General features: G+C 47.7%; 2 protein-coding genes across 3 annotated transcripts in view; both read left to right on the top strand.

The window, feature by feature from the left end:
- The window catches only part of LOC113819550 (putative polypeptide N-acetylgalactosaminyltransferase 9), a 599,489-nt gene that overhangs the window by 399,471 nt on the left and 175,018 nt on the right, over window positions 1–25,000 (top strand). The gene's annotated exons all lie outside the window — the stretch shown is intronic.
- LOC138859755 (DNA-directed RNA polymerase II subunit RPB1-like) lies at window positions 1,886–3,912 on the top strand. The gene is made up of 2 exons (XM_070115811.1): window positions 1,886–2,062; window positions 3,037–3,912. The coding sequence occupies exons 1-2, from the start codon at window positions 1,886–1,888 to the stop codon at window positions 3,910–3,912; spliced, it is 1,053 nt and encodes a 350-aa protein (XP_069971912.1).

The following is a 25,000-nucleotide window of genomic DNA, read 5'->3' as shown; positions in this document are numbered from 1 at the left end:
GTGTGTATGTATGTGTGTGTGTGTGTATGTGTGTGTGTGTGTGTGTGTATGTATGTATGTATGTATGTGTGTATGTATGCATGTATGTATGTATGTGTGTGTGTGTGTGTGTGTATGTATGTGTGAGTGAACAAAGACAGTGGAAATAATTAAAGCTGTAATTATTCGCGAATAAAAGCAGTCTTCAGGTGCGACGAGCGACACCTGGTCCATTTATCCGATTGTTGCTGCACCTGTGTTACTCAGGTGCGCGTCTTTAATTATCTCCAATTGTCTTGTTCCTCCTGAGAATCGCGAGAGAGGTAATTATGGAGAGAAAGCCATGGTCGAAGGATTATTTTCGGTTCGTTTCTTCCTCTCTTGTTTTCTCTATGTCGGCTGTTGATGATTATGATAAGGAGTAAATTGTTTTATCTTTTTTTTCTATCTCTTGCATACTATAAGGTTAATAATTGAAGAATTGATTTGCCAGTAGGAAATTAATTATTATTATGAAGTGATGATTGAGCCCTAATTCTTCTGCGCATGTGTGTGTGTGCGCGTGCGTGTGGGCGTGTGTGTGTGTGTGTGTGTGTGTGTGTGTGTGTGTGTGTGTGTGTGTGTGTGTGTGTGTGTGTGTGTGTGTGTGTGTGTGTGTGCGCGTGTGCGTGTGCGTGTGTGTGTGTGTGTGTGTGTGTGTGTGTGTGTGTGTGTGTGTGTGTGTGTGTAGACATTCACACATAGACGTTTTGGTGTTTTAGTTTCCTTTGGTTTGCCCTATAATCGGGAAGGACTTCTTTATGTCAAAAAGTTTAGTTTTACGAGTGGTCGGGGGTGGGGGTGGAGGTGGAGGTTGTGCAGTCATCAGGGCCTTGTTGGCTTGCAGGTAATATTTGATAGCGAAGATTAATGCCACGTGCGCTCACCTTAATTAAAGAGGGTCGATTAACCGCCCAATATGTTGTCTTTATTTTCCTAGTTGCTCTGGGATACCGCTGTTTATATGTTTACTTAGGGTCATCATGTTTCCCCGGGTTTTGTTAGTAATTGGTTATCTGTTTTCCTTTTGTGCTTACTTTCTTTTTTCATTTTTCGTTGTTGTAAATTGACTCGGTTTTTTTATTTTGTTGTGCGTTTGTTTATCAAATTTATAAATAAAACTTGTAACTTGTTGAAATTCAATGTAAGGGACGCGTGTGACAAGAATAAAACGATTGAAAGAATGATGAGAGGGAGAGAAAATATAATAAAAAGTGACCGAAAGAGATAGAAATGGTTGAGGTGTTAATATTAAAAAGGGCAAAGGAAGAAGAATGAAACAGGGAGAGAAGGGGAAGAAGCATGGATGGATAAAGAAAGGGTAGATGATTATAGGAGCTTATAAAGCGTGGAATGAACAAAGAAGTGACAGGAGAAAATGTAAATAACAATGAACAATGAAAGGAGTGAGGGTAACTGCAGATAAATACGGTAGACAGTGGAAAGAGAGGAAAAGCGAGCGACGGAGGGAAGACAAACAGTAGGGTGAAGGAGAGGAGAAGAGGGAGAGAGGGGGAATGGAAGATGACGAAACGGGGATAAAGTTGAGGATAAGGGGAAAAGAAAACCAGACATGAGGAAGAAAGAAGGGAAGGAGTGAAAAGATCAAGAGAAAAAAATGAAAGGTAAGAATATCAACCAGAGGAGAAGAGAGAAAGAGAAGAAGAGAAGAGAGAAAGAAAGAGAGATAAAGTTGAGGAAAAGAGGTAAAGGGAACCAGACACGAGGAAGAAAGTAAGGAAGAAGAGAAAAGATCAAGAGAAAAAAACTCGACAAGGTAAGAAGAGAAAGAGAAGGAGAAGAGAAAAGAGAGAGAGAGAAAGAGAGATCAGTGCCGGGGCGGGAGGAGAGGGAGGAGGGCTCCGCCATGAGAAATGGCCGTGGTGTCTTTTTTATGCGTCTCTTAGTGCAGTTCCTCGCGGCCATTTGTCAAGCTTGGGAAATATTTGGATCAGCTTTGGACACGCCATTTAGTTTCGCAAGCTCGCGGGCCCGACACTTGCTCAGGCCCGGTGGTGCCAGGTGCGCGGCCTCGCAGAAGGCGGTGCGAGGGCTCCGCTGGCGGGGTGGTGGTGTTGTTGGTGTTTTTATTATTGTCATTGTCGTTGTTGTTGTTGTTATTGTTATCATTACCATTATCATTGTTGTTGTTATTGTTATCATTATCATTGTTGTTGTTGTTGTTGTTTTTGTTGCTGCAGTTATTAATGTATTATTATTAGCATTATTGTAATTATTGTTAATATTGTTGTTGTTTTCGTTGCTACCATTATCATTATTATTATTATTGTTATTGTTATTGCTATCATTATTATTATAATTATGATGATTATTGATATTATTATTATTATTATTATTATTATTATTAGTAGTAGTAGTAGTAGTAGTAGTAGTAGTATCTTTAGTATTGTCATCATTATTATTGCTACCATTACTATTATTGTTATTAATCTATACACATGGCTGAATATCCTAACCCACACCTGAACCAAAATGGTTTATATTTATCCAAATTTACGTATACATTCTTGATATATTTTAAAGATAACATGTTGAGACCCGCAGGACTAAGTCTCCCCTCGGTAGGCGCCTTCAATCACTATTTTCTAAACATAATTACTATCATCAGCAGTTTATTTTAAGATTAGAAAAAAATACATCTACGACAATAATTATTTCTGCAAGCACTGTGACACGTAATTAAAGAAAAATTCAGACTTGATAATATCGTAGGAAATGGCCACGAGATACAGATTATTTACAATACTTTTAGCTCCCGGATGCAGTGAATGAACGCATGACTGCCTTCATGTTCAGTTATGTAATATAAATATTTGTGCTTGTAAAGACAAGAATACGCATAAAGACTCACGCACTCGCAAGCAGTCGCCAGCATCGAAAGCTCTCGAAAGATTAATAACAGATTAGATATAGAAAAAAAGGGGTAGACAAGCAAAAGCATAAGCAGCAGCAGGGACTCGAGCTGATATTCACGTGCACGTAACGACGCCCGCACAGCTCCGACGCCCGCACAGCTCCGACGACGCCCGCACAGCCCCAACGACGCCCGCACAGCCCCCACGACGCCCGCGCAGCTCCGACGACGCCCGCTCAGCCCCCACGACGCCCGCACAGCCCCAACGACGCCCGCGCAGCTCCGACGACGCCCGCTCAGCCCCCACGACGCCCGCACAGCCCCAACGACGCCTGCATAGCCCCCACGACGCCCGCACAGCCCCAACGACGCCCGCACAGCTCCCACGACGCCCGCACAGCCCCCACGACGCCCGCGCAGCTCCGACGCCCGCACAGCTCCCACGACGCCCGCACAGCCCCAACGACGCCCGCACAGCCCCCACGACGCCCACACAGCCCAAACGACGCCCGCACAGCCCCCACGACGCCCACACAGCCCCCACGACGCCCACACAGCCCAAACGACGCTCACACATCCCAAACGACGCCCACACATCCCAAACGACGCCCGCACAGCCCCCACGACGCCCGCACAGCCCCCACGACGCCCACACAGCCCCCACGACGCCCACACAGCCCCCACGACGCCCACACAGCCCCCACGACGCCCACACAGCCCCCACGACGCCCACACAGCCCCCACGACGCCCACACAGCCCAAACGACGCCCACACAGCCCAAACGACGCCCACACAGCCCAAACGACGCCCACACAGCCCAAACGACGCCCACACAGCCCAAACGACGCCCACACAGCCCAAACGACGCCCGCACAGCCCCAACGACGCCCGCACAGCCCCCCCCCCCCCCCACGCCCGCACAGCCCCGCCCAAGAGCCAGCTGAGGCGCGAGGGGAGGGCGGCGGGTCGGCGGGGGCGGCCGGGCTCTAATCTCGGGTTGCGTTTCGGGCCCAATTAATCGTTTGATGGATCGCGTAACGGGCGCTTTCCTCCAGCTGGCTGCCTCGCCGTGCCCGGGATGGCGCTGGCGTGTCTCGAATGGCGCCCATGAAACCCGTGGGCGGAGAGGATTAGAGGATGTTAAGTGCGGCGCCGGTTGAGGGCCACGGCGGGGGCGGCGGAGGTACGCGGCCGAGAGTAACTCCGGGTTGCGTTGTTGAGATCTCGCTCCCGTCGTCCCTTTCTTGGGGGTTTCGTACGGTTAGGATGTAAGATTTTTGTATGTATGTATGTTTGTGTGTATGTATATATGTATGTTTGTATTTATGTATATGTATGTATTTTTTTTTCCCTCCCCTCTCTCTCTCTCTCTCTCTCTCTCTCTCTCTCTCTCTCTCTCTCTCTCTCTCTCTCTCTCTCTCTCTCTCTCTCTCTCTCTCTCTCTTTCTTTCTTCTCTCTCTCTCTCTCTCTCTCTCTCTCTCTCTCTCTCTCTCTTTGTCTCTCTCTTCTCTCCCCCTCTCCCCCTCTCCCTCTCCCCCTCTCCCTCTCTCCCTCCCTCTCTCCCTCCCTCTCCCCCTCCCTCCTTCTCGCTGGCTCGCTCTCCCTCCCTCTCCTCCCTAGCGGCCTCCGCTGCATCTGTGATTGCCGTGCGTAGAAGCATTACCCGATTACTTAATGGGCTTCTGCGTAAGTCGCCGCCCTCGTTTCCCCAAGTGTGAGAGCGGAAGTGGGCCATGATAGCCTGGGCTGACGCAGGCGAGGGAGGAGGTCCAGGCCGGCGACCCTTCGTAATGGCTTCGGAAATAGCTCCTTCAGGCAATTATTGTTATTAGAGCGCAACTGGGCCGCGTGACCTCCGCGCCACGACCTCCCCGGGCGACACGGAAGCGAGGTGTGGCGTGCGTTTATTTATCGCCGCCCAACGTTGCGTCTGGTGGCGTAGGCCTAGATGCCCCCAGGACGCCGCCGTTTGATCGCATTATCCGGCGGACGTCGGCGGGGCTCTCCTTTGCCTCTGTCGAACGCGAAGGACTCGGGTGAGCGGTCCGGCGAGCCTCGGGTCCAGCGGTAGGGCGGAGCTGCGGTGGCCTGGGTTGTGGCTGGCGTTATTTTTGTCAAGAATGGTTTGTAATATGATCTATTTTGATGCGATGGGAATCCGATCATGGGGGGAGAGAGAGAGAGACAGACAGACAGACAGACAGACAGACAGACAGACAGACAGACAGACAGACAAAGAGAGAGAGAAAAAGAAAAGGAGAGAGAGAGAGAGAGAGAGAGAGAGAGAGAGAGAGAGAGAGAGAGAGAGAGAGAGAGAGAGAGAGAGAGAGAGAGCGCTCTCCATACTTAAAGAGCGTGAGTGTTATGAATTCTTGACTCAATTCTCCCAACCCCACGAGAAACGTCTTCACTGTTTACACGGCTTGCAACAAAGCGTATACAGTCAGGCATTACCATAAACAACAAGATAAACAGACCCTCGTATACTAGCTTAGCCCATGGAGGTAACGCCATTAAAAATGTCTCAATGGAGATATCGTATTGAGGAAAACAACTTCCTTACGGATAATTCTCAACATTTCATCGAGAAGCTGGCATTTTGCAGAAAAAAAAAAGAAAAATAACACTTTCACAGCGCAGGAAGAGAAGCACTTGACGCGTCTCGATCGTAACTTCCCGAGAAATTGGCGAGTTTTCTTCAGCCGGTAGTTTACGCATCCATACGTCAACCGGTTTACGCAGGATGAAGAATTGACCAAGCGTAGAGAGGGAGGGATTGAGGAGTCAGTGTTCCTGTGGTCGTGGAGGGAGCGGGACGGGGATTCCGTAGAGGCGAGAACGGGGGGAAGGAAGGGAGCGATCCGCGAGGTCGTAGCTTCAGTGGGATCTGCAGGGATTCTGAGCCTTATTTGCCTTCGCTTGGAACCTCTGCGCGGTGATGAGAACGGTTGATGTGGAAATGTGAGTGATCGTTGTCGTATCTTTCGTGCGATTTTGGTGCAGAATCTTGTTTACCTTTGCTCGGAATCTCGACCTGAGGGAGGGACAGGTATTGCGAAAGAAAATGAATGCAATCGAAAGCGATATTTACTCGTAAAATATTGAATAGGTAAGTTTGCTCCTGACCCCGGTTGAGGGCGGTTCATTAGTAGTATTGACAAACATGGTAATTAATCGCCAAGAGCAAGTGTTTGATGTTTGTACTTAGTACTCTCTTAACTAACGGAATAATTCAGCCATACTGTAACGGTAGGTGTAGGCTTATACGTATTATTCAGATCAAGATTGATTTTGGACGTAACCCAATTTGACATGACCGAAATCTCATCAAAAGGAAGGAGGGAGAAATGAAGAAAGAGAGAACAGAGGAGCTGACTGACAAACAGACTGACGGGACGAGAATGGCGAAGGAAGAGACAGAGGAAACACATTCAGGAGGTAAATGTGGATTCTTCCTCGTGATTTTCCGCGACCGCGAGCCATCTCACACGCCCCGACGGATGACCTCTGACCTCTTGAGTCGGCGAGAGAGAGACACAGAACAGACAGAATTCGGTCGGATGGTGTCGCCGCAAGCTTCCGTCCTGCGTCTGTGTCGGCTGCGGTCGGGCTGAGCCGCAGTGTCCGGTCGGGGGTCGGGATAATAGACACATTTAGCCGACTTGCTGCATCAGGCCCGTCCGCTGTAGGCCTAACGGGGGAATTTGTCGGTCCTTGAGGGAACGGAGCGGTGGAAAATGGATAGAAGGCGGAATCGTAAGGAGATCATTGATTCGATGTGAATAATGTAGATCAACTCGGTTATACATTAATGGAGCGGGGAAGTGGTGAGAAATCAGATGATGAAAGGGAAATGAAGAATTTGGTGATAAAGAAAGGGGGAAATCGGAAGAAAATATGGGAAAGGCGGGAATGAAGAGGAAATGAGACATGTAAGTGAAGAGAATGGATAAAACAACAACAGGTAGCAATAGTGGAAGAAACAAAACACCAGCTGCCAATGACTTCCGGATTTCCTGAAGGAGAGAAATCACCAAGTACACCACGACCCGACGCCCTAATACCCGATAACACCCGAGAAAGCCCCCGAATCCGAGGCTTGTGTTTGCGAGCGCGGTGACCGAGGAGGGAGAGTGTCGGAGCGAGGGGGGAGGGGGGAGGGGAGAGGGGGGGGGTGTTTGCGGCGGTGGGCGTGGCGTGTTGTCGGAACGATAATGGACTCGGGCATTTTCGCTGTTGTCGTTGTGCGTTTGTTGTGGCGTGAGGCAGGAGTGGGGGTGGGGGTGGAAAGGGGAGACGGGAGAGGGGGAAGGGAGGCCATGTTTATGTGAAAGGGGGTGGGAGGGGGTAAGGTGGGGAGGGGAAAGGGGGAAGGAGGCCATGTTTATGTGAAAGAGGGGTGGGAGGGGTGAAGGTGGAGAGGGAGAGGGGGAAGGAGGCCATGTTTATGTGAAAGGGGTGGGGGGAGAGGGGGAAGTAGGCCATGATTATGTGAAAGGGGGTGGGGGAAAGCGGGGAGGGAGGGGGAATGAGGCCATGTTTATGTGAAAGGGGGGTGGGGGAAAGCGAGGAGGGGAGAGGAGAATGAGGCCATGTTTATGTGAAAGGGGGTGGGAGGGGAAGGTGGGGAGGGGAGAAGGGGAATGAGGCCATGTTTATGTGAAAGGAGGGGGAGGGGGAGGGGCTTTGTGCACGATTGATGGGTGGAAAGTGGAGGAATATAGCGCGTTGCGACGCTTCCCTCACGCGCGCCGCAGTGAGGGGAGGGGGGGGGACGTGAAAAGAGGTGGGGGGGGGAGGGAGGGGGCTAGAGAGGAGGAAGAGGGATAAGGCCCCAGAGCCGCTCGTCCCTTAATTAAGTTTATTTGTTTCTTCTCGAATTGCAGCGGCGCCTCAGGAATCCCATATTGCTTAATCGGGTTACCTTCTCGCCCGCGTGTCTGTCTGCCTGTCTACCTGTCTACTGATGTCCTTCTGACTATCTATCTACCCGCCCACGTTTTTGTAGGTGTCTATTCTTCCGCCCGCTCTTGCCAGGAAACAAGTACATTAAGTGATTTGTGTGTGTGTAGGCGTGTGTGTGTAGGCGTGTGTGTGTGTGTGTGTGTGTGTGTGTGTGTGTGTGTGTGTGTGTGTGTGTGTGTGTGTGTGTGTGTGTGTGTGTGTGTGGGCGTGTGTGTGTGTGTGTGTGTGTGGGCGTGTGCGTGTGCGTGTGTGTGTGTGCGAGAGCGAGAGAGCGAGAGCGAGAGCGAGCAAGCGAGAGAGGGAGCGCACGCGAACACACACATGAAATAAGGATATGTAGACGAATAGTAGAAATACAGATATACATGTACAACTTTTCTTCTGATTTCTAGCATGAGTCAAGTAGTACCTCTATACCCACGTCAAGTAAAGTCAAACAAAGGCAACCATCGTGCAACCTTAAATAACAAACTTGCCGGCGAATTCAGAGGGCCGAAATCATATCCCTCGCTAGAGCTTCACTGCAATCATTTATTAATTACTTTGAACTCAAGGCTGGATCAAGCCATTAGGCCGAAATTGCCAAATATCGGTCTTTCTCTCTTTTTCTCTCTCTCTCTCCCGCACCCTCTCTCTATTCATATGTATTTATGAATCCATTGGACTGTATGTATTTGTCGATATTCTTTATTTTTCATCTCTATCCCTTTATTCTGTCTCCTAATTGCCTTGACACCTGTCAGTTAGTCCGGCTGTCCATCTTCCGGAAGTCAATCAGTCACTCATTATGTAAGTCAATCAGTCATTCTGCCAGTTACCCATTCTCCCGCGTCAGTCCTTCCGCCTCTCCACTTGTATCACCATTTCATAAAGAGGAACATTGATGGTTGTATAGAAAATATCTTGTTCTCTCAGTGCCCTACCAACCCCCTCTCCCCCCTCCCCCTCTCCCCCCTCCCCCTCTCGCCCCTCTCCCTCTCACCCCTCTCCCTCTCTCTCTTACCATCCCTCTGCTTCTCCCTGTCCCTCTTCCCCTCCCTCTGCTTCTCCTTCTCCCTGTCCCTCTTTCCCTCCTTCTTCTACCTCTCCCGTCCCCTCTTCTTATCCTTCTCCCTTGCCCCTCTCCCTCTTCCTCTTCCTCTTCCTCTTCCGCTCCTTTATTTTCCTCCCTCCTTCCCCTCAGCATCTTTCCTGTCCCAGTTTCTTTTCCTTTTTTACATTCCATTGCACTCATTGCATTCCATACCCATCCATTTCCGCCCCTCCCTTCCCCTCTGTCTCCGTCCATTCCCTTCTTTCCCTCCCTCCCTTCCTCCCTCTCTCCTTTCCTCCCCCCTCCCTCCCTCCCTCCCTCCCCCATCCTACCCCTTCCCCCCTCCCCTCGCCCATCCCTTCTTCTCCCCATCCTACCCCCTTCCGTCCCATCCCTCCCTCCCTCCCTCCCTCCCATCCTACCCCTCCCCCCCACCCCCTTCCCGACGCAAGATTCCTGCCCCCGGCGTATATTCCTGCCCCCGGGCCGCCCTCGACCCCCCCCCGTCGCGCTCGCACTTTTAAGTAACCAGGTTGTAGACGCCCGAGCAAGGCTAATGAGGGCGGCTGCTGAATGTCTTAAGATCGCGTGTCGGGCGTCAGCGACTTGCCTCTGAATTAAGGCTTTGTGAGTTGCGCAAGAATCCTCTGGAATTCTGTGTTTTTTTTTTGTTTTTGTTTGTTTGTTTTTTGTGTGCTTGTTGCTTGTTGTTTGGAGTACGAGTATGTTTGTTGCGGAGTATCTGTTTTTTGGGGTATTCTCTTTAATGTTTTTTCTTCTTTTCTTTTTTGTGCTTGTTTCTTCTTGTTTGGAGTACGAGTATGTTTGTTGCGGTAAGCTCTTTAATTTTTTTTGTGTGTGTGTGTGTGTGTGTGTGTGTGCTTGTTTCTACGTGTTTGCAGTACGAGTATCTGTTCGTTGGGGAATTCTTTATTTTTTTTCTTCTCTGTTCGTGCTTGTTTCTTGTTGTTTGGAGTACAAGTATCTGTTTGTTGTGGTATTCTCTTTAATTCTGTTGCGGTATTTTTTTTCCTTTTTTTGGGGATGAGTGATTGCTGTGATTTTGTGGTGGTTCGCCGAGTGGGATGAGTGGCAAAGTACAGGGTTGTCCAGAGAGTGACTGCAGTTCTAGATTTTTTTTTTTTCACTTTTACTTGATGGATCTCACTGTATGTTGTGTACATGATCTGTCACCATGCGCATCCTAGCACCTCGTCGCATGGAAGATACCGTAGTTTGTTGTTCAATTTGTACGGAAGTTGTAATCCCTCCTCTTAATACGGTCCAGTATCGCGAAGTCCCTTTCACGGCGCTGGAGAGTCCGCTTACTTAACGTCGTCCAGAAGGTCGCCTTAAACGGTCCTAGAGATAGCGCTTCTTGACGCCTTCCGGTACCGCCTGGTCTCGTTCACGGCGCTGGAGATGACGCCGGCAGCAGCACGCAGGAGGCCCGGGCGCGTCGCGTCGAGCTCGTCCCGGAACGCCCGCCGCCCTAATGGCCGCCCCACGCACGACGCCCGACTCATTTGATCTCCTTCCGGCCTCACGCCCGCCGCCCGCGTGCTGTGTGGGCTTGCAAGGCGGAACTTCTTCAGGGGAGGCATTACTGAGTCCGGGACTTTTGGCGCTGTATTGCCCCGGGGTGGGAGAAGGGGGGAGGAGGCGAGGGAGGGAAGGAGAAGGAAGAAATATAAAGCTAGGGGGAAAGGAAGAGGCGAAGGAGGATTGAAAAAGAAAAGGGAATAGCGAGAAAATGGAAAGGAAGAGTGAATGAAGTGGGTGAGAATAATTTTTGGTTCCTGGGAATGATTGCGTGTTTGAAAGCACTGAATTACGATCGGCGTCCGGGAAGTACGTCGTTTACCGTCATGCGGATAATATTTCTCGCAATGTTGGAAAGACAAAAAAAAAATCAGTTTCTTGAGGGGGAAAACATATTCCGCATAATTCATGTAAATCGATGAAATTAGTAAAAAAAAAAAAAAGAAAAAAGAAAAAAAAAAAAAGGCAAAGCGACCTCTCGTTTTTTTTCCTTCTTTTTCTTTCCTTTTTTTTTTTAATGAAATCCCAAAGGCGTGTCAAGGATAGGCTTGACTTTGGTTTCTTTTGTACTTTTTTTTATATATTCCACCTTGAAACGTCTTCTCAAATAACCCGGCTTAACATTGCATACGCTAATAGAAGTCGACCTTTCTTGTCCTTCATATTTGATTTCTTTTTTTTTTTTTTTTCATATTTTGATAGAGGTTAATTTATGGAAAGTCGAGATTGATACTCCCTGGAACGAGCTGTCGTGTGAGGTAATGGCGTAGATGGTTCGTTATGGACTTTGTGATTTTGTTATGAACGCCGATTTAGCGGGTCGTCGGGTGGGAGGGGGGGGGGGGTGCCGTCTCTTGAGCTAATTTTGCTGTTCATGAAATTCTCGAGCGAAGAAAAAAACTGTTTGTTTATTTGGGGGAATAAATATTGTGTGTATCACGGCGAGAACTGGTTGTTGTTGTTTTTGTCGAGTATAAAATATAAGAAGATTCATGATTCATTGCGATTTGTAGTGTCTGTGGGAGATTTGATGGGGGACGGGGGGGGGAGGGGCGAAGTCTCCTTACAAGCGTGGATTTTGTTTTTTTCTTTGTTTTGTGGCTTCTCGTCTCCGGCACTTCATCTTCATTTGACCTCCGACCACTTCAGGCACACACATAATTGCACTCGCACGAAGGCATGCACGCGTTTACGCAGGCGCGCACACGAGATAACAAACGCGCGGGCATATATGCTTACATACACTTACACAGACACTCATAAACGCACGCACACACACGCATGAACGTACGCACACACACGCTCATGAACGCACGCACGCACACGCACACGCACACGCACACACACACACACACACACACACACACACACACACGCACACGCACACGCACGCACACGCACACACACACGCACACACACACACACACACACACACACACACACACACACACACACACACACACACACACACACACACACACACACAGACAGACAGACAGACAGACAGACAAAAAGAGAGAAAGACAGAGGAGAAAAATGCGTAGTTAAACCGCCCTGTTAGCGCCTCGGTGGCAAGAGGGCGACGCGCCAGAACCTGTATTTGTCCCGGAGGAGAGTCGGCGACACACGACAGGAGGTTATATCGGTATATTCCTGCCAGACATTCCTGCCTCGGCGATGAATATTTTGCGTGCGAGTTTTTTTAGGTTTTGTTTGGTCTGCGCTCCGGGTCTGCGCTCTGTGACGTCACGCGGGTCTTGGATACCTCTCGGCTGATGGGTTATGTTTGATTTTTTTTTTTCCCTCTTAATTTTTTTTATTTATTTTTTCTTCGTTTTCGTGTCGTTTCGTTTGCATCACGCATTCGGATTTTTAAACAATTCTCGTGATCATTTTTCTCATTTTCCCCTTTTTGGTCCTTCTTTTGTACACCCTTTCGCTTGCTTCTCTCTTCTTCTCGCTTCTTCTCTCTCTTCTCTCTACCTTTGAGGGCTGCCATTATTCTCCGTTTTCTTGTGCCCCCCGTTTTTATTGCTTTCTTCATTATATATTCCTCTCGCCCTTCTCCCCATCCATCATCACCTTGCACGAGTGTGTAATGACCTTGCGTTTTCGTCCTTTCAGGTGAGCCGCACTTTACTGCAAAGGGCATCGGGGTGTCGCGGATTCTGAGGTAGGTCGCGCTTGTCTGTTCGTGTCTCGGTCTCTGTCTGTCTCTGTCTGTCTGAATCTGTCTGTCTGTCTGTCTCTCTGTCTGTCTCTCTTTCTCTCTCTCTGTTTCTGTATGTCTCTGTCTCTGTTTCTGTCTGTCTCTCTCTCTCTCTCTCTCTCTCTTTCTCTCTCTCTCATTCTCACTCTCTTACTTTCTCTCTCTCTCTCTCTCTCTCTCTCTCTCTCTCTCTCTCTCTCTCTCTCTCTCCCTCTTTCTCCCTCTCTCTCCCTCTCTCTCCTTTTCCTCTTATCCCTCCCCCCCTGCTATTTTTCCTTTGCCCTCATTCTCCCCTTCTCTCCTTCCCTCCCTCCCTCGCTTCACACAAAATTCATAATTCCGTCTTAGCAGAGTAGAAAGATAATGAGAAAGATCCGGATTCTTTCGATCGAAGTCGACGTCACTCCTGCGATGCTTCGACCTTTTGTTTTATTATTATTATTATTTTTTATGGATCCCCTTATTTTTATTTATTTATTTATTTATTTTTTGCGTTTTTATTTCTTTTTCTCCCTCGTGTAGCGCGCATTCCTGCCTCCCAAAGCTCCGTTTCCAATTTTCTCTTTCAGAAAAGAAGTAACCGTTAGCGTTTCCTTTTCTCCCCCCCCCCCTCCACGCATTTGTTCTTTTATTGTTATCAATCCCCTCAGGGAATTTCTCCCCTGGCTCCCTACCTCCTCCCTCCCCTCCCCCCCCATGTTTTCTCCTCCCAATCCACCCTGTCCTTTCTTTTCCCCTCTCTCCTCCCCCTGTGCATTCCTCCCCCCTCTCCTCCCCCTCTGCGGTCCTCCCCACGTCCCCTCCCCCTGTCCATTCCTCCCCTCTTCCCCTCTTTCCTCCCCCATCCTCCTGCCCATTCCTCCCTCCCCCTGTCCATTCCCCCCTCTCCCCCTCCCCCTGTCCCTTCCTCCCCCCCTCCCCCATCCCCCTGTCCATTCCTCCCCCCTCTCCCCTCCCCCTGTCCATTCCTCCCTCTTCCCCATCCCCCTGTCCATTCCCCCCCCTCTCCCCTCCCCTCCCCCTGTCCACACCACCCTCCCCCTCTTCCCCCCATCCCCTCCTCCTTCCCCCCTCCAAATCCCCGGAGATTTTCCTCTCGAAAGAAAGCTACAGCAGAAGAAGTTGCCTCATAAAGTTAAACAACGTCGATCCCGCAGAAAAAAAAACTACAAAAAAAAAAAAAAAAACTACAAGTTTTAATGAAGCTTATACCGTAAACAACCGTCCCAGGGCCCGCGCGGGAACTTTTTTACTTCGCTTACGGTTAACGTGCAGGAAAAAATGGGGGGTTGGGGGTTGGAAATGGGGTTATGGGGAGAGAAGTAGATGAGGGAAGGAGGGTGAGGGGTGGGGGGGTGGAAATGGGGTTATGGGGAGAGAGGTAGATGAGGGAAGGAGGGTGAGGGGTGGGGGGTGGGAATGGGGTTATGGGGAGAGAGGTAGATGAGGGAAGGAGGGTGAGGGGTGGGGGGTGGGAATGGGGTTATGGGGAGAGAGGTAGATGAGGGAAGGAGGGGTGAAGGGTGGGGGGGAGGGGGTGGAAATGGGGTTATGGGGGGAGAGGTAGATGAGGGAAGGAGGGTGAAGGGTGGGGGGGTGGAAATGGGGTGATGGGGAGAGAGAGGTAGATGAGGGAAGGTAGGAGGGTGAAGGGTGGGGGGGAGGGGGTGGGAGAGGGCGGCGGCGAGGTGAGTGATGAGAATGATGGGAAGTTAGAAGTTGTAATAGATATGGAAATTGAGATAAAAAAGGGGGGGATGGGGGGGCGATTGGAGGAGGGATGTCGATAGGCTGTAGGGAAAAGGGTAGAGAGAGTGTGAGAGGAAAGGGAAGGAAGGAAGGGTAAAGGGTTTTAGGAAGAGGAAGAATATGAGAGAGAATGCGTATGGGTGAGAGAGTGGTTTTAGAAGGGGATAGGGGAGGGGGAGGTGGACGAGATAGGGGAGGGAGATAAAGGAGAGAGAGAGGAGAAAGAGAGAGATATAGGAGAGAGATAAAGAGAAGAGGTAGGGGAGAAAGAGAGAGATAGGGAAGAAGTAAAGGAGAGAGAGGGGGGGTAGGGGGGGTAGGGGAGAAAGAGAGAGGGGGAAAGAGATAGGGGGTAAGAGAGAGAGAGAGAGAGAGAAGAGAATCAAGAGGGCGAGAAACGGCGATATATTCAGACGAGAGCGAAGGGGGAAGCCGAGAGAAAGGCTTAAGACTCGAGAGCTGAGCTTTTGACTCTGACGGGAATATTCCTCTCCCCCGCCCCCCCTCCCCCAACCCCGCCCTCGCCCCGCCCCCTCGACGCCCCTCCCCCACCCCGCCCCCTCGACGCCCCTCCCCCACTTCCCCCCCTCCCTTCCCCTCGAAAGAAAGAAAAAAAAAGGAAAAAATATATATATGGAAAAAAAGGATTTATCGACGACGGTCAATCGATATAATCTGTGCGGGGGGGGGGGGGCGAGGACCGATCCTGAGGACTTCCTCTCGCCTTCCTCTCGAGCGAAGGGGAGGAGGGGGGGGAGGGGGAGGCGGGGGGGGGGGGTGATCACGGCCGACGCAAATCAAGTGTGCAGAGAGAGAGAGAGAGAGAGAGAGAAAAAAAAAAAAAAGATAGGAAAAAAAGATACTCGACCTCTCGAAGCTCCGCGTTTCACTTATCTTGTCATTATCGGTGTGATATTTCACGGTAGATATTGGAAGGGGGAGGGGGAGGAGGAGGAGGAGGGAGGAGGGAGGAAGAGGAAAGGGAGGAGGGAGTAAGGAGGAAGAAGGAGGTGGATGATATGAAAGGGGAGGACCAGGATATGGAGGGGGAGGAGGAAGGGGAGGAAGAAGAGGAAGGAGGAGGAGAGAAGAGGGAGGTAGGTGAAGAATGAAGGGAACATGGAGGAAGAGGAGAGAGGAAGGGGGAAAGAAGAGGGAGGAGGGTGAAGGAAGAGGTGAACGTGGAGAAAGAGGAAGACGAGGGGGGGAGAAGGAGGAGGAAGGGGAGGAGCAAGGAGGAAGGAGAAAGATGAAGATAAAGATAGACTATGCCTTATTTGGAATGAAGCGTCGAAATATTGTTTTACTTTGATAGAAACATTATTTTTCATACTCATATCATATACCGAAAGTTGGACATGCGCGTGTCATATCAAGCGGCAGTTTCTTGTAAGATAATCTCATGAATATTAATTGATTTTATTATGACGTCATAGAGTGAGTTTGGATCTTCGATTGCATAAAAGCTTTTGGGCATCGTCGTTAAGTGGAAATCCTTGTTACTTCCAAAATTGATAAGAAAATAAAAAACAAACAGGAAAGAGGAGAGGGAGGGAGGGTGGGAGGGAGAGGGAAGGAGGGAGGGAGGGAGGGTGGGAGAGAGAGGGAAGGAGGGAGGCAAGGAGGGTGTGGGTGGGGAGAGGGAGGGAAGGAGGGAGGGATGGAGGGTGGGGGAAGGAGGGAAGGAGGGAGGGAGGGTGGGAGAGAGAGAGGGATGGTGGGTGGGCGGGCGAGAGAGAGAGAGAGGGAGAAATAAAGGGATAGAGGGAGGGAGAGATATAGAGATAGAGATAGAGATAGAGATGGAGGGGGAGAGGGCGAGAGAGGGGGAGAGGGAGAGAGAGGGGGAGGGGGAGAGGGAGAGAAGGAGATAAAGATAGTAATAGAGACAGATAGATCGATAGAGAGAGAGAGAGAGCGAAAGAGAGAGAGAGACAGACAGACAGACAGACAGAGAGAGAGACAGACAGAGACAGAGAGAGAGAGAGACAGAGAGAGAGAGAGACAGAGAGAGGGAGAGACAGAGAGAGAGAGAGACAGAGAGAGAGAGAGAGAGACAGACAGACAGACAGACAGACAGACAGACAGAGAGAGAGACAGACAGAGACAGAGACAGACAGAGACAGAGAGAGGGAGGGAGAGAGAGCGAGAGAGAGAGACAGACAGACAGAGAGAGAGAGCAAGAGCGAGAGCGAGAAAGGGAAGATTCCTCTTTCATGCGCTATATTTTCGTACAAGTGTCCCGGGTGGATGTATATATATATATTTTTGTATATTTGTCGTTTGTGGATTATTCACCGAGGAATGCGCTTTGGGGTGATTCTGGGGCATTGGTTTCGTTCCGAATCTGATTTATGGGGATCGGGTGGAGAGGTAGTTTTTCCCCTGTGTTATTTTGGGGTTTTGTTTGGGATTCGGGGCTGCCATTGTCGGTCTGGATGTCGGGGATGTCATTGGGGTTGTTCGCTTTGTTTTATTTTATTTTTTATTTTTATTTTTTGCTCTCTTTTTCTCTTTCTTTGTCTCTCTCTCTTTTCTTTCTCTTTCTTTTTCTTTTTCTTTTCTTTTTCTTTTTCTTTTTCTTTTTCTTTTTGTTTTCTCTTTCTATTTGTCTCTTTCTCTCTATCTCTCTCTCTCTCTCTCTCTCTCTCTCTCTCTCTCTCTCTCTCTCTCTCTCTCTCTCTCTCTCTCTCTCTCTCTCTTACTCTTACTCTTACTTACTCCATTTTTACTTCCCATTCAGCCTCTCCTTCTTTCTCCCTCTCCCTTTCCTCTGTGTTGACAGAGAATCAGACGCAGGGAGAGAGGGAGAAGGAGAGAGAGAGACAGAGACAGAGACAGAGAGAGAGAGAGAGACAGAGAGAGAGACAGAGAGAGAGACAGAGAGAGAGACAGAGAGAGAGAGAGAGAGAGAGAGAGAGAGAGAGAGAGAGAGAGAGAGAGAGAGAGAGAGAGAGAGAGAGAGAGAAAGAGAAAGAGAAAGAGAAAGAGAAAGAGAGAGAGAGACAGAAAGAGAAAGAGAAAAAGAGATAGAAAGAGAAAGAAAGAGAGAGAGAGAGAAAAAAAAGAGAAAGAGAGAGAGAGAAATACCTTTTCTGTCTCTTTTTAAACCCTCGCGCCCTGTTGGCTCCACTTATGGCGACCTTGTCTGAACATCGAGGCGACTTAACAATAACGTTCTCCTCAGCGGGCTCCGACAGGAAAGGAGTCCGTCTGGTTCTTGTTTGTATTTCTTTCTTTCTTTGGGGGGGCGGGGGAAGGTGGGAGGAGGAAGGGAAGGGAAGATGGATGAAGGAAAGGAAAAAAAAGATTGAAGGAAAAAGGGAAAAGAGGAGAAAGCGAGGGATGGTGGGAGGGAGAGGGGGAGAGAGGGGGAGAGTGAGAGGGAGAGTGAGAGAGAGCTAAGCCCTCCAGTATCATGGATTATTTATGAGATCACCGCGTAAATAATGTGTTCTCCTTTCTGTCACTAGGTCTTCGATAAACGCCAATGCCAATGACCCAAGAAAATGACAAATCACAGTAATTGCCGAGGTGATCGATTCCCCCACCCGTGACCGCCCTTAATTATTCAAAAAGGCAGCACACGCCGAGGAATTCGCCCCCGCCGGCTGATTTGCGCCTCTCCCGTTGCCTGTGGTGACCGCTGGCTCCCCGAGAACAAACATGGCGGCCCCTCTGGCTACGCTATCTCCCGAGGCCAGTTTCCCCCCCCCCCCCCTGTTTTCCCCGCGTCGAAGGGAAACAGGTGGAGTCGATGGGGAGGGGAAGATGGTGATGGAAGAGATGAGAAGGGCGGTCGGGAATAAATCTCTTTTTAGAGGGGGGAGGAGGAGGAGGAGGAGGAGGAGGAGGAGGAGGAGGAGGAGGGAGGAGGAGGAGGAGGAGGAGGAGGAGGAGGAGAGGGGGGGAGGGTGATATGGAGTGGGCGTGACATGAAAAAGGAGTAGGAGAGCTTGGGAGACTTACAAGAATGGGAGAGGTAAGGCGAGGAGGAGGGAGAGATAGGAGGGGGAGAGGGAGAGGGAGAAGGAGAAGGAGAGGGAGTAAGAGTCGGAGAGAGATATGGAGAGGGAGAGGGAAGAGGAGGGGGAATGCGACAGGGAAAAGAAGTTGGAGAGAAAGAGAAAGAGAAGAAGAGAGAGGAAAAGAGAAACAGAGGCGTTAATTAGCACAGCGAGTGCTTCAGAATGGATCCAAGGAAGCACGCAAGGAGCAAGAGAAGAGGGTAAAGGAAGCAAAGAGAGCAAAGAGAGCGCGAAGAGAGGATAGAGAGCGACCCGAGAGGAGAGGAGAGGCGAGAGGGAGGTTTGGCAGAGCGAGAGGTTAAGAGATGGAGATGGCGGCTGCAGCGAGAATACGAGATGAGGCTTGTAATCCTATTTGTGGCTCTGTTATGTAAATCTGGTGCCATTCATACGGCATTCGCTTTGGTTTAAGTGTCATTCTCGCGCCGCCTGTTTATCCACCTTGTCTCTTAGTATAAGCTCTTATCTGTCTTTATTTTTATATCTTTGGATCTGTATTTGCGGAGCGCTATCCCCATTTTTTTGTTTTTGTTTTGTGTGTGTGTGTGTGTGTGTGTGTGTGTGTGTGTGTGTGTGTGTGTGTGTGTGTGTGTGCGTGCGTGCGTGTGTGCCTGCGTGCGTGCCTGCGTGCGTGCGTGTGTGTATGTATGTGTGTGTGTGTGTGTGTGTGTGTGTGTGTGTGTGTGTGTGTGTGTGTGTGTGTGTGTGTGTGTGTGTTTCTCGACTGGTACTTGTGTGGAAATGTGGCTCTTTCTTCGGCTATTTCCTTTTGCTCGCGTCTTCTTCTTCCGAGCATTATCTCCCTCTCCTTTGTTCGTCTTCTCGCGCTTGTTTATTACCTCTTTATTGCTATTATCCTTCGCTTCCTCTCTCCCTTGCGTATCTCTTCCCTTGCTCCTTTTCATCCCCATCTTTTCCTTTATCTGTTTTTGTCGCCCGTCTCGCTTTCTGTTATCCCGGCGTTCTCTTCTCCTTTCTCTTATACCTCCATTCTCTTCTTTCTTTTATCTTTTCATTCTCTTCTCCTTTCCCTTATCCCTTCGCTCTCTTCTCCTTTCCATGATATTTTCATTCTCTTGTCATTTCCGTTATCCTTTCGCTCTCTTCTCCTTTCCTTTATCTTCTTTCTATGATCTTTTCATTCTCTTGTCCTTTCTCTTATCCCTACGCTCTCTTCTCAGTTCTTTTATCTTTTCATTCTCTTGTCCTTTCCCTTATCCCTTCGCTCTATTCCCTTTTCCCTTTTTATTTCTAGCTTCAGATTTTTTTTCACTTTCCCTTCGACTCCCTATAACGTATTATAAAATGTGATAGATAAGTAATGGTATTTCATCTAGGGAAAAAATAACGAAATGAAAGTACCGGATGAGATAGGTTGGTATATTCTTGTGAACAAAAAATAGAACAAGAACGATCAAGAGCACTTTAAGATGAAGAGAAAGGGGATGATGAAGATAATGATGATGATGATATGATGATGGTGATATGGTGATGATGATGATGATGATGATGATGATGATGATAATTATGATGAAGCGAAAGATGAGAAAGGGAAATTGAAGAGACAGAAGAAAAATAGAAAAAGAAAAGAAAAACACAGAAAAGAAAGAAATAAGTGGTAACAATGATAAGAATAAGAAACACGCCGAGTTTCAGCCCCGGCGCCACACCTACCCCCAACACAGGGCGCGAGCGTGGGCTTGGAGGAGCACCTTAATCTCGGACTAGCACCTCGAGGATGAGAAATGCTGTACATCGTCCACGTGACAGTCATCCCTTACACGGGGGATTATGTGGGGGATTAGTGTCTGGCGGGGGCGGAGTGGGGACGGGGTTGTGGGAAGAATAAAGTGGGCGGGGAGGAAGCAAGGAGGGCCCGGGGGGGGGGATGGGATGGGAGGGAGAGAGGGAGGGGAGTGGGGAGTGGGGGAGGGGGGGTTATGGCGAGGATAACTGGTGTGTGGAGGTGGGAGGATTTTCCACTTTTTTTTCTTTTTTTCTTTCTTTCTTTCTTTTCGTTTCCTTTCTTTCGCTCTTGGCTGTGTGTAATGGGGGTTTGCGAGAGGTTTTGTTTGTGTACCGTTGTCTCGTTTCCGCTACATAAGGGTGAGGTTATGGGCATGCTTATATATACACCTTGAAGTATCACTGTAAATGTAAATGAAAAAATATGCAAATTTTGTTTCGCGTTCCGTTGGTTTCCGGTTTGATACTTCCCTCATTTGCATATGTACTGGCTGTGAAATTCACTGTTACATGTTATAAGTATTTTATTTGGGTGTAACAAGTGACCCTGTGTTCGCTGTGTGTTGTGAGGCGCAGCAACACTGAGGGTAATTATGATGTTGATTATCATGATGAAAACGACAGTATTTTTAGGGATGATGTTACTTGAAGAACTGAGGATGTCGGTAATGATGATAAGGATGATGCTGACTGGATGATACCGCTAAACTAAAAACAATGAAATAGTGTGATAAGGGTAAAACGGGGAAATTTTAGTTTAGTCCTTTATTTACCACCCTGGCTAACTGCACAGGCGTGGGCAAGCTGTAGTACATTTGATACATGGTCAAAGCATTATATAATAGTATTACAGTGTAAATCTAGATCATAAAATTATTACGGTCTAAAATATATCATTTAAAGGAAAAGAACGATCAGTAATTTATCTACTCATCTGTCAAGCCGGCATACGGCTTGGGCGTGGAAAGGCAATGTAACATTTGATATGTGGTCATGTGATACTACATTCCAAATTTAGGATATAACATAATTATATCTTCCAAGACATCAGATGATATGAAGTAGTTACATAGTTCTCCATACCTCATGCTAGGTGGTCTGAAAGGCTGTATTACATGGCACTCTGAGATATGATGTACAAGTGTTCGCTTATATTCTTCATTGCATAATTTACACTTCGTTTCTTCAACATTACAGGCTGTACTGACCTGCCAGTACAATCTATATCCCAGCCTGATTCTTGCGGTCACAATATCACACTGTCTTGTTCTTGGTAAAACGGGGAAAGGTATTGAAATGCGGCAAACGTTTACCGTAGAGTTGTGTGTATGTTTGAGCTACCGTATCAGCAATGGCATTTTTTAAGTTTAAGAATGCTTTCGTGTCCTTTTTTACTGATTAGAATTGAATAAGTGCAACATTCGGAGGGGAAAAGTTTTCGAAACGAGATCAGTTCATAAATCCTGCAATTCCATACAGTCCTGAGCTTTCAAGTTGGAGAAGAAAAATTCTCCTCCGACGTGACGGTAATGGAAGAAAAGTTTGTCTCAATTACATTTTGTCCTTAAATATCTGCGCGCCTCCAGGCGAGGGTTGTCGGCAGACTTGGCAACAATTGGATCAGCGGCCGCTAATGTTATCAGGGAGAGCCCAGAACTTGTGCGCCAGAAAGAATAGGTTAAAGCAGTCGTGCTTTCTTTCGGGGTTTTCCACTCCGCGATTTCTCTCTTTGCCGTCCACGCGCTCACTCCAAGGGGCTCTCACGTCTGTACTCGAAACGCGTCGTCACTCACGAGGAAGAGGGAGGGAGGGAGGGAGAGGGAGAGGGAGATGCCTTTTCCTTCTCCTTTTCATTTTCTATCTCCTTCGTCTCCTTCCCCTTCTCCTTCTCCTTTTCCTTTTCCTCTCCTTCCCCTTTCCCTTCCCCTTCCCCTTCCCCTTCCCCTTCCCCTTCCCCTTCCCCTTCTCTTTTCCTTCTCCTTCCCCTTTTCCTTCTCCTTCTCCTTTTCCTTCTTCTCCCCTCCCCACTGACCCCCACCAACGCACACGTGACTATTATCTGTTTGTCGTCAGCCACTGCCTGGATATTTATCTGCTCTGACTTTTTCTTTTATTAGTCGACGGAAACTTCTGTGCGTAGGCTCATGGTTGTGATTGTTGTGGTGAAGAATTGGGGATGGAGGTAGCAGTTATTTTTTATGATTGTGATGATTATTATTATTGTTGTTTTTGTTGTTGCTGTTGTTATTATTATTATGATTGTTTTATGTTGTTGTTGTTATTGATATTATTATTATTATTGTTAATATTATTATTTTTTTGTTATTATTATCATTATTATTATCATTATTAATAGTGTTAGTATAACAATTACTTTTGCCACTTTTTCTGATTATTATTATTATTGTTTTGTTGTTGTTGTTGTTGTTGTTTTCATCACATCATCATCATCATCATCATCAATCTTTAATCATCATCAGTCATGTCATAATCATCATCATCATTATTCTTGGTTCTTCAACTGAGCAGCCCTCCAGTTGTAGAAAGCTGTACTATAGTGCACACGATAGAAAGGAGTGGCAGTATCAGATCCTAGTATATACTTGTTATATTGCATGAGAGATTTACATGTATACACCGGAATTCCTAATGTACACGCAAACAAGGCAGCGTGCACCAGGAGGACATTGGTACACGCCCAAAGTATACAAGACAGCTTTTAATTGAAATAAGGGGGCGCAGAGCATATACATAAGAGATAGCGCTGTGTACATGAGGAAGCCAGGCTGAAGGGGTTTACAGGCCCATGAAGCTCAGGTGTTTACACGCCCACGGCTGATATGGGCGAGTGTGTTGATAGTGCCTTCCACGCCCCTTCGCTCGCTTTTATTGCCTGGTAGACCTTTGGCGTTGGGCACAGTGACCTTTGTTTTATCTGGTGTGTTGTTTGGTTTTATGCTGGTTATGTTTATTAGTTTATTAGCTGTTTTTTTTTGAGTTGCGGTGATTATTTTGTTGTTGTTATTTGTTTTATTTCTTTGTAATGCTTATTTGTTGTATGATTTTCATTATATTATTATTTTTTTCTGTTCATGGCTTGTTGTATATTTTTTCTTCCTTTCTGTTTCTTTTTCTTTCTTGCTTTCTTTCTCTCCATATCTCCCCCGCCCTCTCTCTCTCCTTTCTCCTTCCTCCCTCATCTCTCCTCCCTTCCCCCTCCCCCCCTTCCTCCCTCTTCCCTTTACTCGCCTTCCCCTTTCCTCCCACCTCCTTTTCCTCTCCTTTCTACCTCCGTCTTCCCCTTTCGTCTCCGGAGAACTCATCAGGAGATTATTCTTATCGGCTCTTTGCCAATTCCTTTTCGTTTCCTCGCATGCAATCGTCGCTCTCACGTGATGCATTTTCTCACGTTTCGATCCTTTGTCTTAGCCTCTTCATTGTCTTTGGCTGTTTTCGGAAGAGGTGGCGTTGCATGTGTGTGTGTGTTTGTGTGTGTATGTGTGTGTGTGTGTGTGTGTGTGTGTGTGTGTGTGTGTGTGTGTGTGTGTGTGTGTGTGTGTGTGTGTGTGTGCGTGTGTGTGTGTGTGTGTGTGTGTGTGTGTGTGTGTGTGTGTGTGTGTGTGTGTGTGTGTGTGTGTGTGTGTGTGTGTGCGTGTGTGCGTTTGTGTATGTGTGTGATTATGTGTGCGTTTCTGCGTGTTTGTGTGTGTGTGTGTGTTTCTGTATGTGTGTGTGTGTTTTTGTATGTGTGTGTTGTGTGTAGTGTATAAGGTTTGTTTTTGTCTTTCCGTTTTCTCTCTGCCCTTGCTCCACCTTTTCATTTCCTCTTCTCCCTCGCCCATCACCTTTTCAACGCGTGACTCATTTTCGTCTCGGGGCCTCGTTAACCACCTTTTCTTTCTCCATCATTGTTCCCTTTCTCTCGCGCCTTCCTGCTTCGCCAAAAAGAATCCTCTCTTGTCTCTTCTTCCTTCCCCGGATTCGCTTAATTACTTTTCGGTCTCTCTTTCTCCGTGTTGCCGTGGCGGTCATTTTTTGTTCCTTCTCCTCGTCTTCTTTTTTCTTTTCTTCTTTGATTACTTTTGGGTTCGTCTTCTGAATGATTTTGTGTTTATTTGTTGTTTTTGTTTTTACCTATACTTCATCATCTTCGTTATCTTCATCTTTACCTTCTTTTGTTCAACTTCGTTTTCTTGTTATTTTTCCATTTTCTTCTCTTTTTCTTTTTCCTGTTTCTTTTTTATCATTATTATTGTTTTTATTTTTGTTATTATAATAATAATAATAATAATTATTATTATTATTATTATTATTATTATTATTGTCATTGTCATTGTCATTGTCATTATCATTATATTTTTTTCTTATCATTATCACAATTATTATTTTAATTTTTATATCATTATTGTATTTTTATTATGATAGTAATGATAATTATAATACTAATACTAATGATAATACTAATGATAATGATTATTATCATTATTATTACTATTGTTATTATTCTTATTCTTATGATGGCTACACGTGATAGATGTGAGTGGTCAGTAAATACAGATAGAGAGATGGTTATCTAACCGTGGTAGAGTTGGCAGATATGATAACAGTGGGAGATAGGATAGATATGATAACTGGTAGATAGGGACGCGTAGTTGTGTTCGATATGTTGAAGATTGTACAGGTGTGATACGTGTGTGGCACATGTGGTGGATAAGGTAGAAGTGTGGCAGATAGTGTAGCTTACGTGTCGCGAGCGTGGCAGGTGTGGGCGTGGCAGTTGCGGGCGAGGGCGGCGGGCGAGTGGGCGCGACAGGAGAGCAGGGCGAGCTAGGG

The sequence above is a fragment of the Penaeus vannamei genome, chromosome 38 (assembly GCF_042767895.1).
Source record: "Penaeus vannamei isolate JL-2024 chromosome 38, ASM4276789v1, whole genome shotgun sequence".
Taxonomy (NCBI): Eukaryota; Metazoa; Arthropoda; class Malacostraca; order Decapoda; family Penaeidae; genus Penaeus; species Penaeus vannamei.
The sequence above is the reverse complement of the archived record's forward strand: the minus strand, read 5'-3'. Positions and strand labels throughout refer to the sequence as shown.